The 18,197-nt window shown below is 41.9% G+C and overlaps 2 protein-coding genes across 5 annotated transcripts in view; one reads left to right on the top strand and one right to left on the bottom strand.

The window, feature by feature from the left end:
- The window catches only part of ITGBL1 (integrin subunit beta like 1), a 127,128-nt gene extending 123,174 nt beyond the window's left edge, over window positions 1–3,954 (bottom strand). The window contains exons 1-2 of one of the 2 annotated variants that reach the window (XM_074535676.1): window positions 3,600–3,954; window positions 2,110–2,321 (exon numbers count right to left, since the gene is read on the bottom strand). In XM_074535676.1, the coding sequence (XP_074391777.1) occupies window positions 2,110–2,321; window positions 3,600–3,679 (292 nt within the window). In that variant the 5' untranslated portion in view covers window positions 3,680–3,954. The remainder of the gene's footprint in view (window positions 1–2,109; window positions 2,322–3,599) is intronic. The other variant, XM_005487264.4, reaches the window with a different exon arrangement.
- Window positions 3,955–12,654: 8,700 nt separating this feature from the next.
- Window positions 12,655–18,197, top strand: part of NALCN (sodium leak channel, non-selective) — a 239,290-nt gene continuing 233,747 nt past the window's right edge. For all 3 annotated transcript variants that reach the window (XM_074535672.1, XM_074535671.1, XM_074535670.1), the window contains exon 1: window positions 12,655–12,796. The gene's annotated coding sequence lies outside the window, so the exon portion shown is untranslated. The remainder of the gene's footprint in view (window positions 12,797–18,197) is intronic.

Genomic DNA, 18,197 nt, shown 5'->3' with positions numbered 1-18,197 from the left:
TAAGAAACATCACTGGATGCAGTTCACTGAATAGCTGGGTAAGGGAAAGAATTATTCATACAAGCTAAGTCCCAGTCTCTTGCCTAGAGTTATCCTAGATCTGACCTTCTTTTCTATGCTCCCTTCCTCCCACATACACACAATTTCAGTGACGAAAAACATGGTGGAAAAATGAAGAGGGCAACAAGCACAGCCTGAAAGGAGGTGCTTCACCAAGTGGACCCCAGCTCTGGAGGAGTTACCTGGGGCTGCTCTCCTGCATTGCTGGGCAGCCCTGGACTGCAACAAAGTCAACTGGATTTTTAGCATAATTGTTGATAAGCCCAAACGAAGAAAGCTAAACTCCTGCACCCTTCACAGTTGTTTCCCTCCCCAGGACTTTGTACTCAATTTTTTACTACTTTTTTTTTTTTTTTCCAGAAGAGAGAATTCAAATTATCTCACATCTCAGTGATAACATGGTAACAAGCCTTCAATACTTTAGCTAGGAGTGACAAAGTGACAAGTACAGAAAATCATTTTTAAAAAAACATTTAATCACTTAACATTCACATCTTTGAACTGCTGCATGAAGTGCTACCCGAAAGCTAAATATTGTTAAGAGATCTCTTGGCTCTCTTTATTCTGTGTGCACACTATACCACCAAAGCCCTTACAAAACTTGCAGCCACTGTTCATGATATTAACAGGAACATGATGGTGGAATTTACAATAGAATATTAAAATTGAAGGAGCATTCAGTTTCCCTTTATGCAATTAACCCAGCAACAACAGCAAGCACTTTGAAATAACAGTACCAATCAAAAACTTCATGTTTGGGACAGCAAAGCAGTGAAATGCTATGGTATTTCTTATGTAGGGGGATTTAATACTGCTTACTGTAGAGTCTCTGAATCAGTTTCTCTACAGAACTCTAAAGCCACAGGTGCCAAATATAAATCTTTTTCTCATAATCACATTCTTGGTCCTTTCATGTTATTACTGGACTTCCTGCATAAATTGTTGCTAAAGTAAGTTTGGTCCTTTTTCCTACAAAATTTGCCAAACCAACTGCTGGAATGCATTTGTATTGTCCTCTTACTAGAAGAATTTCTGTAACATTCCCATTGACCTAATTGCAGGTTTTGGCCTGAAAAGATGACACGTTTCTGTGAATCTGGTAAAGCTGTTGAAACAGGGATAGTAGAAATGAAGTACCCTTCTGGCCCCTTTCATCAAGCTCCAGGCTGAATCCCCTTAGGAATGTGATGGCATTTCTTTTCCCTGCTTTTTTCTAAAATCCTATTCTAAGCTGCTAAGAAAGAAAGAAAGAAAGAAAGAAAGAAAGAAAGAAAGAAAGAAAGAAAGAAAGAAAGAAAGATAAAAAAAAGATGAAAATCTGACCAAAATAACCCAGAAACTTAAGTAAAGACAGCTGGAAAGATGAAAGAGTGATAATGCTTAGATGTAAACCAAGCGACATGTTCCAACAACTGGCAGGAACTAAATTTTATCCCAGAAATGTATGTTATTAAAGAATACAATGTCAGTGGGGAAATCCCTGAAACCGCAACACAATTACATTGTTTTAAGTCTTTATTTAGAAAGTATTATTATTACGTAGAGAAAAACAGTTTTCATGTTTATATAGCAAATATGAGTGTGGTACATCTCACAGTAAGTCTTTTTTTTTTAAAGCAGAAGAAAAAAATAATAATCACTGGACAAAATTGATTCTTTTTAAATAGTTTAAAGCCAGGGTAGATACCATAAGCCATCATTAGGCAAGCAATTCAAATAAGGAAATATATAAAAATGTGATCAATATTACATACTATATTAGACTTGAAACATAGTTTGCAGAGCCTCCAACCCAAAGCAACTTCTGCTTTTGTCCCTGATGCAGATGAATCTTGCTGTAAGCTAAGTCCCATTTTATGGCAGACACAGTACCTGTAAATTGCATCCTTTAATCTGGCAAAATCCTCGGGTGTCTCCACCATTCCATTTAGAGTCATGTTTCAGGGACCCATATATAATCAAGTCTCTACTGTACCAGTGTGCTGTGTTCCTGTTTTTAATATACACTCCTAATTTTCTAAGCTTCTGTCCCCATTAGGGCTTCCTTACCTGCGCAGATTTTCCCGTCGTAGGTCTCGCACACCCAGTCGTGGCACTCGCAGAGGGGACCATAGTATTTGCCGGCCTCGGTCACTTGGCAGATGCAGACTCCACACTCACACCTGCCTCTGTCACTGCACAGCTTCCCCCCTGGGACACGGCACCTGAGCTCCGACTCAGCCCGGGACAGCTGGCAGGGAGCAGGGATACCCAAAGCGCTCCTGTGGGGGACAGCAAACTGAGTGAGCTGCGGTCAAAGCCGGGGCTGCAGCTCAGAGCCACTGAGACCTTGGCTCATTTGAAACCACCCTCCTGTCACTGGCTTCAGCCAATACCCAGAATATTGTTCTTACCACCTCTTCAGCTACGGTTGCAAATTATTACTTGTCTCAAATCACCTGGTTTTCTTTGTTTTCATCAGAAACCTCACTGCTACCGGCAAGAATGTGTATACTTTATTTTACTTACCTTTTTAACTACATTGGCCTCATCTACTTTCCCATCAGGCATATCTGGTATATATGCACAGACACTTATAGTTTGATTATCCATCATGAAACATTTTGATCTTAATTACTTCAAAAAAGTTTAAAGATGCCATATACATCCAAACATCTGGATAGCATAACAGGAATATATATCATACAGAACACTAAAGGTTGATTCTAATAAAACATGTTTGCCAAAGTAATCCTTCTGGTTGTCAGACACATATGATCCATGAGTCCAGTGGAAAAGGAAACCAAAGTAATTGTGGGTTTCTGTAATAACACTGTAGGTTGTGGCTGTGGTTTTCATAAAAGCAACAGAATCCAATTCTAGATCCGTAGATCTGCAGCTCTGCCATGCAGTTGTACCATGCACCAGAGCACATGGGGATCAGGACTTTCAGGATATTCTCAGGGGAAAATCAAACTTTGTCGCATCAGGAACTGAATCATAGGAAAAACATAGGAAATCATAGGACTGCTCAGGCCAAAAACAGGTCTTCACAATTCTAAGGAATACTGAAGATGTAGATGAATAGAACCTGCCCTTTCTCAGATAGCAGATTTTGCAAGGCTCAGGGGCAAAGGAGGCACTGGCCTTAGGAGCCAGTGTGTGCTGGCTGTGGAGGAGATGCAGATTGAAGGGCAGTGCACCTCTCTGTGCCACTGCATCAAAGAGCAGCAATAAGCATGGTTCTGTGGTTTGGTGCCTGCTCCACTCAGGCAGCAGAATCTGGAAGTTTGGGTGTAAAGAGTCATCACTAGTCAGGTCTTCCCCCTTCACTGCTTTCAGAGTGTGCATTTTGGGCATCAAATGCATCGTTGCCAATAACTCTGCAGTCTGCACATGCCCCTACCTACTGAGGTTCCCAGTGACCCAGAGCACTTCCCTCACCGTCACCTTTAAGCAGGCAGAGGAAGAGCCAACAAAGTGCTCCACCGCTCCCTCAAAATCACACTCCCGGCACCTCAAAATCCGCCGCACCCGTGAGAGCGGAGAGCCGCACTTACCGCAGGGCCGGGGGCCCGGCCGGCAGCGCGGGGCCCAGCAGCAGCCCCAGCAGCAGCCCCAGCAGCGCCGGTGCGAGCATGCTGCGAGCCGCGCTCAGCGCACCTGGCGCGGGCGGACGGACGGACGGGCGGACAGAGGCGGCAGGCACGCGGAGAGCTGCGCGCTGGACAAGCCCGGCTCCAGCGCTGCTCCCGCCGTGCTGCAGTGGCTCTGATTAGCTGCCTGGGAGCGGGATTTGGGCAGCGCTCTGGGAAGGAGGCCGGTGCCAAACCCCGAAGTTTACAGTCTAGGCAGGGAAGTAATTAGAAACAGTTGCTCAGCCAGATGGTTTATTTTGATGTTTTAAAAGTGGCCCGTTCACAGATGTGACCGAACTGTCTCCTTCTCAAAGTAGAGGCACCGTAAGTATTTGAGGTATGTGTATCCCCGTGTCCTTTGACAGACGGCTGCTTGGGATAATCTGTGAAACTTGTACCGAGCGGGAGCCAGGAGCAGCGCTCCCCAGCTGCAGCATCCCTGCCTGGCTGCTGGGGAACCTCCCTGGCGCCTGCCTCCCCAGGTCCGTCCGTCCGTCAGTCCATCCCTCCTTAGCCTGAGGTCACCTGCTCGCGTCACAGCGCCGTGCGACACTGCAGGCTGCCAACTCGCACCAGCATGACTGACTGCACATTAAAAGTATTATTAGTTTGCCATTTCCTAATGCCTTATTAAAACACAGTCCAATACTTCATCTCAGCAGTGGGAGATTTTTGAATTGCTTTAAAACTAAGCTAAAAGGAAGGATAGTCTCTCCAAATGAATCAGCTTTGGCAGATATGGCCATGTGCACTTCTTCATGCTGCAGAAAAGTTTTAGATCCCTCTGGCTGTCCTGGGAAATTGCTGTTTGCCTGATGCCTCCCTGGGATGGAAAGCTCTCAAAGAAACAAACTGACCACAAAAGAAGGTAAGTATAGGTCTCCTAGTCTACACACACACACACATGCATTTTTAAAGCAGGCGACTGAAGGAAGGTTTCACTGGTTTTGAAGCTTGCATTGGAGATTAAAGCCCTCAGTATCTTCCTCAGAATGAAAAACTCTTGTTTTAATTTCATATTAAGTATCTAAAATACCACAGATTATACTGTTCCAGAAAACATCCTAAGATTTAGTTAAAATTCTGACTCAGAGGCTGCCGTTCCTATGTGTTTAAGTGGGTGTCTTACATTTTACATAGTGAACTCAAGGCTGCAATTCACAGCATTCCTGCTAACATAACTAGTTCTGCTAGTGATATTTCTGCAAAAAAAAAAAAAAAAAAGCATCAACCATTTGACTTTGTTCTGCTGGCCTTATATATGACAAAAGAACCTTTAAAATCTAGTTTGGGGCCTGTTTTCAGTCAAGTGCCCACTTCACTGGAGGATAAAACTTTATCAAAATTCAAAAGAAGAGATGGGACAAAATGAGCTCTAGCATATTTGTTAACATATATTATTAGTCCCTGTCCCTGAAGATATACAGGTTAAAGGAAAACATTATTCCAATGGACTATTAAAACACAAGACTTTTGTCATATTTTAGTAAGTTATCTTGAAATTGTGAAGTGCAACTGCCTACCCCTAGTGTACTACCTTCTTTATGATACATAACTTTACCCTAAGATACAAGCAAGGAGAATTAGGATGTAAAAAAATCTAAAAGCACCTCATACAGCTGTTGCAAACCAAATCTCTTTTTTACCAGTTTTGCTGCCCTTTATAGTGTATTTCATATTGCAGGTGTGTTAAAATGTTCTCTCAAGCAACACAAATCATAAAAATCCTGTATTGAGTGATCTGTTGGCTTCAGTCCTGTGAATGTTTACAGTCCTGCTAAGCCCATGTGTTTGACTTACTTTGATGGATCTAGTGAAAAGGGAAGTAATATTGGGAGGCAAATCAATAAATATTTATTTTTGACAGTCCTTGAACTTTGAAGTCCATGCTTAATGCAGCATTATGTTTTCTAACTGTGTGATAGTTTTTGAAATGTATTTATAATGCTGCAGTAAAAATATATTCATAAATAAAGACCCTTTAGATTACAGAAAAGAGCACTTTTAAGAACAATGTGATTGTCAAAAATTGTACTGCCTGAAGTCTCAATTTAGAGAAGAATAAAGAGAAAGCTTTGCATTTTAAACAATAGTAATTCCCTTTTAGCAATAAATTTATTTTTAATCCACGACTTTAAAGGCTGCCATCTGTTCATCTTCCTCCTTTTTCCCTGAGCAGACTGTTGCTGACAGTATTCAGAAGACTTTCAAGCAGACTACAAACTATAACTTCAAATATACGGGGAGAAGACATTCACCATGATATGATGAACTTATCACTGTCTTATTTTTTTTACATCTGTTATGTTTTGAAGAAATACACAGCTTTTTGCTGTGGACTTTTCGAATTTGGAGAAGGCATACTTACACAGTCAAAGGATGCAATATTCGAAATGTGTACCTAGAGCTTAAATTTAATAAATGCTTTCCTGTGTACCTGTCTCTAATACAATATCTCAGTGCTTCCTTAATAGATTTTGACCTTTTCTCAGATTATTATTTAGTCATTTAAGCCTCGAATATTTTTATGCATGCATGTATAAACATGTGTAAAGTGTGTATATACATATATATGATGTGTATGTATTCAGGAGCTAATTGGCTTCCAAACAGGCTGTAAATTCAATTTAAAAGAAGTCAGTCTCTTTCAAAATGGGAACCTGACATGCTGCCTTGAGAACTGCCCACTTTCTTTCAGCCACTCCTGTACACAACCCTAAAGAACTTTTTTCTCTACTGGATAACATATACCTACAAGAAGCACAGCAGTTGTAAAATGCAATTTTTCCTATGTATTGGAGTTTCATGCTAAGGGTCTAGACCTGCAGGTGCTTGGTAAATGTATGGTTTACAAGTGGTAATGCCACTTCTTGCAGAATAAAGGTAGAAAAGAGAAAGTCAACATATTGCTGATGAGGAGAAGCTGGAACACACCTGCTAATACTAAACAGCCACTTCAAAACAGGCAACAGGTTTAAATAATACTTGTTAGACTTAAAATTACTTCAAATAAAGACATGTAATAAAAAAATAGGTGGTGTTAAGCACACTTACACTTGAACCTCATTTTTTAAGTGTTTCCCTGCTACTGTTCTTCATAAAAGTTTGCAGGATTAGGTAGAGAGATAGGGATAATTTCTAATCTTTTCCCTGCAATTTTATTGACCAGTAGAGGAATCAGTAGAGTAATTTCCTATCCAAACTGGTGAAGGCTATTTTTGTGATTTCATAGTCTTCTGAACGAGTAAAAACTAAGCTGCAAGCCTGGGGATAGACAAGATAATTCATAGGCAGTGATTTCTTTTTTAAAGGCAAAAAATATCTTAACTTCAATTTTGCCAGAATTGTTTTTATAATAAATCAAATAAGAATATTTTTTTTAAAGGTGAGAAAAAGAAAAAAGCTATTTTACACTAAGAGTGGCCTCATCCTGGAGGAGAATGCCCAGCAATGTTCACCCCATGACATAGTCAAAAGCCATCTGAACAGGGTTTGAGCAACATGCTTTAGGGTGTCCTGCTCTGGGCAGGTAGGTTAGACTAGGCCATCTCCAGAGATCCTTTCCAACCTCAAATATTCCATAATTCTATGACTCTGATGGCATAATGTGCTATTGAACAAGGTTTGATCCAGTTTGGAGAGGCAGATGGACTCTGTCAACTCCTTTATTATGGCCTTTATTACAGTGAACATTTTAATTTTGTTGTCACTTAATAAAGCCATCAGCTTTGCAAAACACATTCCATGCCATTCTCAAGGATTTTCTTTTTAATAAAACAAATCAAAATGCACATAAAGTGAACAGTTTAAGTTTAAAAAAATGGAAACCATCAAAATCTGTCAAATAGTCTTCCCAGGTTTCCATTGAAGCCATTTCAGGAACAGCATGGGTTTGTAAGAGTGGAGACTGAAGCATTCAAATGTAGAGGCATTCAGTTACATCAAAATTTTCTAAAATTAACTACAAGTTGCAAATCCCACATATCAAGCAATTAGTGTTCCTCCATAAAATGTGAAACAAGGAGAATTTTAAGTATCCAGTGATTCTTCTGTGAAAAATATACAATCACTAAACTAGGTGGCTGTAAATATCTAATGCAAACCACTTTAAAAGCCATGAAGCAAAAAGTACTTGATGGAGTTAACTAAAATCTGTCTGAATTGAAGAGTTCAGAAATGCATGCAACTGTTGAGAGTCATTGCTGTGCTGGTCAATGCCATCCCTAGAAGGGAGCTGGAGACAGACTACACCAGAGCTGCACAGAACTGAAAACCTTGTGTTAATTTTGCTGACAGGACATGGAATCTGGGACAGCTCATGGTATCACACAGGGAATACAAATAGTTTTTGGAGTTACAGGATTAAGGTTAGAACAAGATAAAAGCTGAGCTGGTCTGAATGTAGCTGGCCCGAATAGTACAGAATATAAACTACCCAAACAGTTCATAGGCCAACATTAATCAAGATGTTATTTTGTTATACTCTAGGGTAAAACCTTAGCTTACTCTTTCATGCCTCAGTTGAAATATTAAATAGCTGGTAGGTCTTTTGTTTGTTCAGTGTTTGCTAGTGAATTCCCCTACACAGCAATAATACCCTGTTTTTACAGAGGCTTTAAGGAAGCAGAAGATATTTCAGCATGATCTTGCAAGAAAGCCCAAAATGCCAGCAACAACACTGCATTTTAAAACCCAGCCTACTGTGTTCTTAACTATTTAGCATTTATTTCAGAAAACAAGTAAAGCTCTGTCATAAGCTGAGCTAACAGTAATAGTGAAGAGCCCAAAAAAGAAAATAAAAACCAAAAATTTTTCACCATAAATTATTACTTTATGTTCAATTGGTGCCTTATTTCTCAAAGGAACAAGGTTTCTTGATGCTGGGAGTCTTGAAAAATCAGAAATAGTGTGAAGGATTATCTTGTTTGTGATCCTTTTAACTAGTTACCTGAATAAGTTATAATGAAGGATCATTCTCATCATTTTGTCCAAAGAGCTGTTCCTAAGGACAGCAAATTTAAAAAAGAGATGCTGCTGACTTCTTCATGGCAGAGCTGTACTCAACATCAGGTTGAGTGCCTAAATTAAACACATGCACACCAGATTCTCCAGGGCAAAGCAATCATCTTGTATGGTTTCAATGCTCTGTCTTGCACTGCTTGCTGTTAAACCAAACATGGAGACAGAAATTAAGAAAAAGGAAGTGTGGGAAAACACCTCTATTGCCCTTCTCCTGAGAACTCTGTACCTATCGAAAGCAAACTAATTCTACACAGTTAGCAGCGCACTTCAGACCCTCCTCAAGGTGTGAAATTAAGAAAATCATACTCCATGTCCTTTATTCTGGTTGATCGATGTTGACACACATCACAGACACTCAAGAATGACAGTTTTTAACCCATCCCAATCAAAGCTCTCATGAGTGTTAACTGAGTTTCTCCTGCTGTCACTTTCCTGATGTTGCTCTGTGACCATTTCTGTTATGGTTACAGGCTTCTGAGTGAAACCACCACTAGCCAGAGCCATAAAGGGATAGGTGGAAGCAGACTGGGCTGCTCAGCTCATCTAATTCACATGGAGCCCCAATAACACCAGGGAGCTCCTCAGCATCTGCAGAGCAGGACTTCAGACTATGGGAGAAATTTGTGGTAACCACCATTTAGATGACAAAGACTTGGGCACCCTGAGGCTAAAGAGCAACAGGCAGGAATTTAGCAGGTTTTGAATTGTATCCTGTGCCAAAATGATTAAATCTTACTTTGGGTCTGAAGTTTGATTCTGAATTGTTAAATGATATTTTGTGACCTTTTTTAAAAGCTCAAGCATAATTTCAAAATTAATATTTCATGAATTCTTTTAGTCATTATAGGCAGTATGAAATCTGATCAAGCACTGTGCTCTTTCATAAGTGGTAAATCAAATTCCAACAATGTCAATCTCAGTAAGATCAGCTCTTTGGGTTGTTTTTAAAATTTGTTTACATTACTCTTCAGCTATTTAACAAATACTTAGGGAAAGTAAGGACAATAAAGCAAATAAAGTTCAAATAAACTCAGAAGTAAAACCAGGGCTTAAGGGCTATCCAAATTCTGTAAAGAAACATGTAGAATAAACAGATGCTTTGAATTTCCCCCTTCCCTTTTTTTTTTTTGGTAGTGTTTCCAAAATATGTTAGAGAAAGTTATAGGTAAGGTTGAGAATTCTGCCCTTGAATATGCAGTACAAATCCCCAAATTTTTCTTCTAAATGAAAATTCTGCCATGTCCAATTTCAAACGTGTTGAAGTTTGAAGGATGAATAGGGAAATTCCTTTATCTGGTCTTGATTGTAGAGATGAGAGGTAAATCTTTACTAAGCAACATCTTTTCTTTTGACCTATTTAACATTACTGTAAAGCAATGTGGTAGGATTAACTCCCAAATTCTGTCTTTATCTGTATGTTTATGGCTTGCTTTGTAGGTCAGTGTGAATTTCCTAAATTGGAATTAAAACAGACTTGAAGGTTTGGAGCCCTAAATATTAGACATTGTTACAGACTTTAAAGGACTAACAGGTTTTTTTGCAAAATTGTATCAACTATTTAATAGATATTTAAGTTTTATCCTCACATGCCTCCTATATGCCACTGAAGTATGAAAATGTTCATGCTTTTCAGATGTGTGCAACATCTGAAAGTAAATTGGTGGTTAAATAGCAAAGCAAGAAAGGGCTTTTCCTTGCAAACAGAAGACCTTCACCGTCTGCACAATTCTGTGAATGGAAGACTACTGTTTCACCTTTGCACACAGGCAGCTACATCAAGGTATCAAGGGCTAAACCTTTCTTCCAGCATTAGCATCATCTGATGCCAGTTGTGCTCAAGACAGGCTGTCAGAGAGAATCCAGTCTTCTGCTGAAAGTGTGGGTTCCCATTAGCAGCTCGTGCTCCACAGAGTAAGGGGCAGCTAGTAACAATATGTTACCTAACACGACACCAGGAGAAGTGCCAAATACATAAAGAAACACGTATTCTATCTAATACAAACCACATGTAAGGAAATTAATCCCTTCTTTTTGGGAAATCATTAAACAGTATCTAAATTACTGCAGCATATCTTGAACCCCTCTCCAACACACGACAGATGCTAAGACGTGAATTCAGTGGCAGGCCACCAAGGTGGTTGGAACTGGAGCACTTGCTCCATGAGGAGAGGCTGAAGGAGCTCGGATGGCTTTGGGGGCACCTAGGAGCAGTCTGCCAGATTCGATGAGGAAGCTGTCAAGAGGACAAAGCTGGGCAATTCCCAAGGGTGCACTGCAGGAGGAGAGACTGCTGACAAGGGAGGGTCCAAGTGCATGTCAGGAAAAAATCATTCAGCATGAGGACGGTCCAGTACAGAAACAAGCTTACCAGGGATGCTGTGCAGTCTCTGTCTTGGGAGGCTTTCAAGACCCAACTGGATAAAGCCCTGAGCAAGCTGGTGTGATCTCATCTCTGAGCCTGGTTTAAGCAGATCAGTCAGACCAGATGGCCTCCTGAGGTCCCTTCCAACTGGAAAATTGTTCTATCGAGAGTTATGTTTCAGAGGCCAGTATATCCATAGGAGAAATGTTACACAAAGTCACATCCGCTGGCAAATGTTGATTTCTTTTGTTTAGCTATAGCTGCAATGTTTCACTGTTTGCAACTGTCAGTTTTCATTTATGAGATGCTATCACCAACAGCAAAATGCTGCCTAGCAACTTATTCCAAGTAATGAAATACTTAGAGTTAAGTGGGGAGGAAGAGACAAAATAGGAAGAGTATTATTTGTCAGCACATTTATTCTTAAATTGTTTTGCTTTACAATTTTTTTTTTGTCATAAAACATCAGCTGACTGCTATCAAAAACTGCAAACACTAAAATTAGGTGCTTAAATTCACTGGAATTGCTAATGCTGGTAATACATGTAAGTACTGCTGGCAGAACTGCATCTGTAATCCTGAGGCCAACTCCTTAACTGGTTTATTAGTTTTGGTTGCCAGCATCAAATAGATATAATTTAAAGGAACCTAATACAATTTATGCCATACACTTTCCTTCAGCTTTCTGGGGTATTTTGCTAAGGGCTTTGTCTTTTGAATCGTATTCTACCATCTCCAGAAAGTTATAGGCTCACATTCCCCACCATACATTTTCATTTAAACATAAATTTTCCACAAATTTACTTTTTTTTTTTTTTTTAATTTGTGCAAGAAGATAAAATGCAGATTGGAACATGTCAACCTGATTTACAGAAATAATTTTCCAAGTATTTCTTCATCTGTTTATTTGTGGTATCTTTTTCATACAATCACTTAGGCTGGAAAGACCCTTAAGACCATCTGGTCCAACAAGTGAAGATATTTTCATGGGGTTTTTTTTTTCACTGTGGAGCTCGAGACTGGGCTTCAGCACGGCCCTTCAGTAATTTGACAATTAACTAGACCACCCAGTGAAGTCAGGGCAAAGAAGTGCACCAGCACTATAAAAAGGCCTAAGGTTTACAAATAGGGTTTCTTACCAAAATAAATCACCTATCCTAGCACTTGAAGAGCATAATGAATAAAACGAAAAACAAACCCCAAACCAACCAAGAAACAAAAAGGCTGAAGCCCGAACTGGAGCCCTACAGAACTGCCGCAGCAAGCGGCGCCTCGGCGGGCGCTGCTGCTGGCCGAGCGCAGTGCGGTCTCAGCCGAGGGACGGCCCGGCGGGCTCCGGCCCGTGCCGGGCATCCCTCGTGTGTTTCGGGGCGCAGCGAGCACAGTTCCGAGCCTCTGTGGGCGTGTTCTGCGAGACGGGACCGCCGCGGGGATCACCCCCCAGGTGACAGCGGGGCCGCTAAGCCCCCTCTCTTCGCAGCCGGGTTCGTGAGCACGGCGGGGGTCTGTTTGTTCCGAGGCGCCCGTGCGCGGTCGGCATCGTCTCCTCCGCACCTGCTCCCTCCCCGCCCGCCCCCGCCGCCGTTGCCGAGAGACTGAACGCGGCCGCCGCCGGGCGGGCCCCGCCGCCCCGATCCATCGCGGGGAGGGCGGCGTGCGAGGCTGGCACGGCACCGCAACGCCCGCACACCCGCGGGGGCCGCTCCCGACCGCGCCATGAAGGGAGATGCTGGCGGTAGGTCGGAGGCGGCGGGCGCGGCTCACTCCCGCAGCGCGGTGGGGCCCCGCGCCTCCCCGCCCCCCTGCACGGCCCCTCGGTGCCGGCGGCCGCCGCGGCTGTGCCGGGAACGCTGGCGGCTCCCAGGGAAGGGACGGGCGCGGCCAGAGGCCCGCCTGGCTCCGCGGCAGGGAAAGGGGCGGCGGCGCCCTCCGCATCGCCCGCCCTGGCCGTCCTTCCCCGCGGTGGGAGGGGGCGCTCCGGGCCGGCCGCTGCCGGCCTCTCCCGCGGCTCGGGGCCCTCCGCAGCCCCGTCACTGAGGCAGAGCGGGGCCGTGCGGCCAACAGGCCTCTTCGGGGGGCACTCATTTCATGGGGTGCCTGGGGATGGGCACGGGGGTGGCCGCGGAGAGCTCCCTCAGGGGCTGCGGCTTGGCGTAGTTGGAGGGAGCGATGTACCCAGGCCTGGGCTAAATCTATTTAACGTGTAGTGTCAGTGGTTCGTACATTGAATATTTTTTGTTATTGACATCTTTTTGTTTTAGTACTCTCAGTAAAATCAGAGATATATTTCGAGAAAGGATCAAGGTTTCTTAATGTGCGAACGTAGCTTTTAAGTCAGCTATGATTTGGTAGATTAACTGTTGTTGCATCCAGGCAAATATTTACACCGAGGAAACACTAACTAAATGCTGTTTGAGTCTTTTGTGTTCATCTTAAGCATCATCAATTTCCTGGTTCATTTCATTGCTTGTTTTCCTTTTCATTTCCTTTCCCAGCAGCCCCATTCCACCTGCCCTTTGAGTGATCAACAGAGAAATGATACATATTAACAATGAACTATGGTCTGCTGCTTGAATCACAAAAGCTGAAGTTTCTTAACTTCAGGAGGGGGATGAGAAATCACATTTCGTCGAGTTGGTCTTACTGGATGCTAGAAGTCTCCAGCTGTCTTCAAGTATTTACATTACCTTTGGAGACTTGTAGGAACAGTTGGATTTGTTTTCATTTGGTGTGTTGTTTTGTTGTGTTTTTTTTTTGCTTTACCGTTTGAGCTTGGTAACTTTCAAAACTGTAACAATTGGCATATCATTTGTGCTTTAGTCTTCCTGTTTGGTGCATCTGTTTTGTTTTAATCTGAAATGTGGTCCATCACAGTTCATTGAGCTATACCACATGGAAATATAACTTACTCTGTTTTGACTTATTTCCAGCTCCAGGACACTGCTGGTACCATGAGCACCACATAGATCTATCTGTGTGGCATTCATCCAAACCTATCTTTGAGTCAAATGCATTTTGTGTCTTAAACCTTCCAGTAGAGGATGAATACTATCACACTGTGTTGTAGGGAGTAATGGGCTGCTGGACCTGGCCCTAAAAGACTTCTGCAGATGAGAATGTCTTCTTGAGGCATGAGTAGCTCATGGTGAGATAGAACTGGTTCTGGCTTCTCGGGAGTTTGGTTTCCTCCCCACCTGCTTAGGCGTTTAGGAGTTCACTCTGTTACAAATAAGATGTCTGATGTGTTTATGAGGAAAATAGAGGTGTTGCATTCAAAAATATTTTTTACTGCATTACTAATAGAATGCTTCCATGGTTGGATCTCCTGTAGGTTTTGAGCACAAAATCTTTTGGGGATAAAGAGCAAAGTCATCCTAATGTGGGTGTTACATATTGAATCATATTTTCTTTCCCTTTCAACCTTTCTCTCTTCTCCCTTTCATTACCTTCATAGCATCTTTTATTTCAACTGAAGTTTCCTGGATCGGTTAAATAGTGATAAACATCTTGCTTTGCAAAATACCAGTCCTAAATTATAGTTGCAAATTGTCTTGACTCTACTAGGTAATTTCTTTTTTCTTTCTCTATTTTCTGTGATATATTCATCTTTTATCACTTTTTTTTCCCCTTCATGGTGAGGACAATTAAGTAGTGAAACAGGTTTCTCAAAAAACCTTCTTTGCTGGAGATTTTCAAGTCTAGACTGGAGTAACCTGAGTAAACTGCAACAGCCTGGGCTGTCACCAGAGTTGATGATGCTTGAGCAGGAGGTACAGTTGGAGACCTTCTGAGATCATAGAACCAAATAATGGTTTGGGTTGTAAGGGACCTTAAAGATGATCTAGTTCCAGCCCCACTGCTCTGGGCAGGGACAACTTCCGCTAGATTGCTCAAAGCCCTATCCAGCCTGGCCTTGGATACTGACAGGGATGGAACATCCACAGCTTCTCTGGGAAACCTGTTCCTGTGCCTCACCACCCTCACAGTAAAGAATTTCTTTCTAATCTAAACTTAGCACTATATATCCTTGTGAAAAGTCCCTCCCCAGGGACTGTAACACCCTTTTGCCGGAGCATCAGGGTAGCTATAGATCCAATGGTTTCAGGAACCCACGTCTTAAGAGAGGAACCCACTTGCCGCGGCAAAAAGTCCAAATATGGACCACACTGGACAAATTCAGACCAGCCTTTTTTTTGTTTATTAGTACATCAGCCTCAGAACATTGTTAGATGTTAACAGCATGCTGGCCTAAAGGAAAAATGTCCCCGAAGGTGGGGTAAAACGGAATGACATAAAACCATCTCAGTTTAGATTTCAGCCAATCACACCAAAGCAAGACATATTGACAAGCTTTCCATCCAATCTTATAAAACATACGTAAGAGTAGTTAAAACAAAGACTGGTTCATAAAAGACAAAGAACAGAGCTCTATTCACAGTAACCTTCTAAAGATATACATTAAATAAACTTGTTGCCATCCTAAAGCCACATCTACAGAGTCCTATTGTTATTTGTCACGTCTACTGCTTGGGAAACTTTTCTGCTTGCTTGGGAAACTTTTCTGCTGTAACAGAATCTTAGGGCCACATCCTGAGGCCTAAATACTCTTTTTTGACCATTTCCTAAAAACCCTCTAACTTTATGGATTCCCACATTTCCCCCTCTCTGTTTGACCCAGAATCTTTCATTTTCTTGTCGCTTACTACTTGCGTTTCATAGCTCTACTGTAAAATTTCTGCTTATCATCTCTTGGAGACCTATCTGCACTAAAGCACTGCTACATTACGGCACAGCAACTTAATGCTGTGATGGTCTCATCCTTGAAAGAGATATGAATCATGTTTGGTAACAGTTACAAGTCATTGTTCGAAAAACTCTGGTCGATTCCAAGGCCTTAACTCAAAACCTTCGTTCATTTCTTTACCTTCATCTACTGCTTTCGTGAGATTCCGAACACTCTCTGTGCTTCTATTTCCTAAATCTCCTGCTTGTATGACGAAAACTTCACGGACTGTTCGGTTCATCATTCGCCGAACACAACAAAGTACACAAGGTATCACTATACATATCAGTATTAGAACGCCTAGTACATAAAGACCTATCTTGCAGAGTTGCCTTAGCCAAGGTGCGAAGCTCCATTTTTGAAACAAATCATCCAACCAGGAACTTCCATCTTCTTTAATTTGGGCTGTCAGATCCTTCAATTTTTGAATGCTTTTGTGAATGGATTCAGAATGGTCAGACAAATTCATACAACACAATCCTTCGAATTCCTCACAACCATGCCCTTGTGCCAGTAAAAGAAAATCAATGGCTGCTCTGTTTTGAAGAGTAGCATGTCTAATACTATCAACATCGGTCAACATATCACTGATTGCAGAGGATGTGGCATTAGCTTGTTTGCTCAGCCAACATCCAACTCTATCTAATTGTTTCAATGCCACTGCTGAGGCCAATTGGGGTAAAAATATACCTGCTGAAACCCTTCTGGCGGCATTCCAAGGCATAAAATCACTCTGACAGTTCTCATCATAATGAGGAACAGCTCTTGTTCTCCTTTGTTTCTTTTTCATCACTGCTTTGGCAGTGGGGGCAATTATGGTGAGCATACCAATGCTACAAGGACCACCTTCAAGGTGAGCTGGAATACCTTGCCAAGCCCTGTCTCCGCAAATGAACCAATACCCTTTCGGCAATTGCCATGGATATTGATCCGTCTCCGGAAACACATCCCAACTATTTGAAACATTACACCAAAAACTCAAATTTTTATATGCAAAATAATGAGGAGTAACACTAAACTTTGGGGGATCACCTTTTCGCCAGGCACGAGCCATAAAAGTAAAACAAAAATCCATGGTCAAAGAACCAAGGATTTCCAATTCTTGAGGTTCAGATGTTGCCCTGAGAAGTTTTTTGGACCAAATGTTCCAATTGAAAGAAGGATTATTTCCATTGTCAATTCCACCTGGCCTACCATTGGATTGTTTTTTGACCAAAGGCAACTCTTTCACTGGCACACCAACCAAACAGGTTGAAAAAGGCTTTTCTGGTTCTGAATTTGATAGACATATAGTATCTGATCCAGCAGCCTTGGCTAAGGTCACCCAAACATTTGTTTTCGGTTGATCCACAGGAAAATCTGCACGACAAAAAACAATTAAAATCAAGCAAAACAAATATACTATTTGAACTTGCTCCATCTTTTTCGTGAACTAAGTCTTGGCAGAATTTTTTCTACACAAAATCTCTAACTTAAACCTTCACCAAAAATTAAGACTGTTGAACAAACATTCAGCATTCAATTAGTATACTCATAAACAACATTGACACAAATTCAGAGTTCATGGGTTCCACCGATGTATAAAGAACGTCAGGCACAAGAGGTGTCAGGCGATACTCGGGATCCTTCGATTCGGTTCACGTCTGCGTACTTGCTTCCTCGGTTCTGGGCTCGACTGCAGGTTCTGAAGTACGATATGGTTTGACGTTTTTGGCAGGAACCCACTTGATTCCAGCACCTGTGGAGACAGAAGCATACCCTTTGCCCCACGTTATTAATTGAAACGGACCTTCCATCTGTCCAGAGTCAGGGTTTTTAATTAAAACAGGAGGATGTTCTTTTAATTTTGCCTGTTTATTATTTGAAAAGTGTCTAAAAATTGGTGGATCTGGCTCCGTACTTGAACTGTTTAGAAAATTAAAAACATACAGAGCCTTGTTCAGTCTCATCTGTGGGGTGACCTTCGTTCCCCCTCTCTGTTGATCTAATATGCGTTTTAGGGTTTGATGTGTTCTTTCAATGACTGCTTGGCTTGTTGGAGAGTGGGGAATACCAAAAATGTGCCGAACACCCCATTCATTTAAAAATGTGGCCAATTTTTGAGATATGTATGCGGGACCATTGTCAGTTTTTACTTCTTGGGGTACACCCAATGAAGCAAAAGCTTGCAGGAAATGATGACAGGCATGATTGCCGGTTTCACCTGTGTGAAGGGAAGCAAAAACTGCACCAGAGAATGTATCTACGGAAACATGAATATTTTTAAATTTACCAAAAGAAGGATATTTAGTAACATCCGTTTGCCACAACTGTAGGCTTTGTAAGCCTCGGGGGTTGATTGCTCCTGTAGAAA

Source organism: Zonotrichia albicollis, chromosome 2 (assembly GCF_047830755.1).
Source record: "Zonotrichia albicollis isolate bZonAlb1 chromosome 2, bZonAlb1.hap1, whole genome shotgun sequence".
Lineage (NCBI taxonomy): Eukaryota > Metazoa > Chordata > Aves > Passeriformes > Passerellidae > Zonotrichia > Zonotrichia albicollis.
The sequence above is the reverse complement of the archived record's forward strand: the minus strand, read 5'-3'. Positions and strand labels throughout refer to the sequence as shown.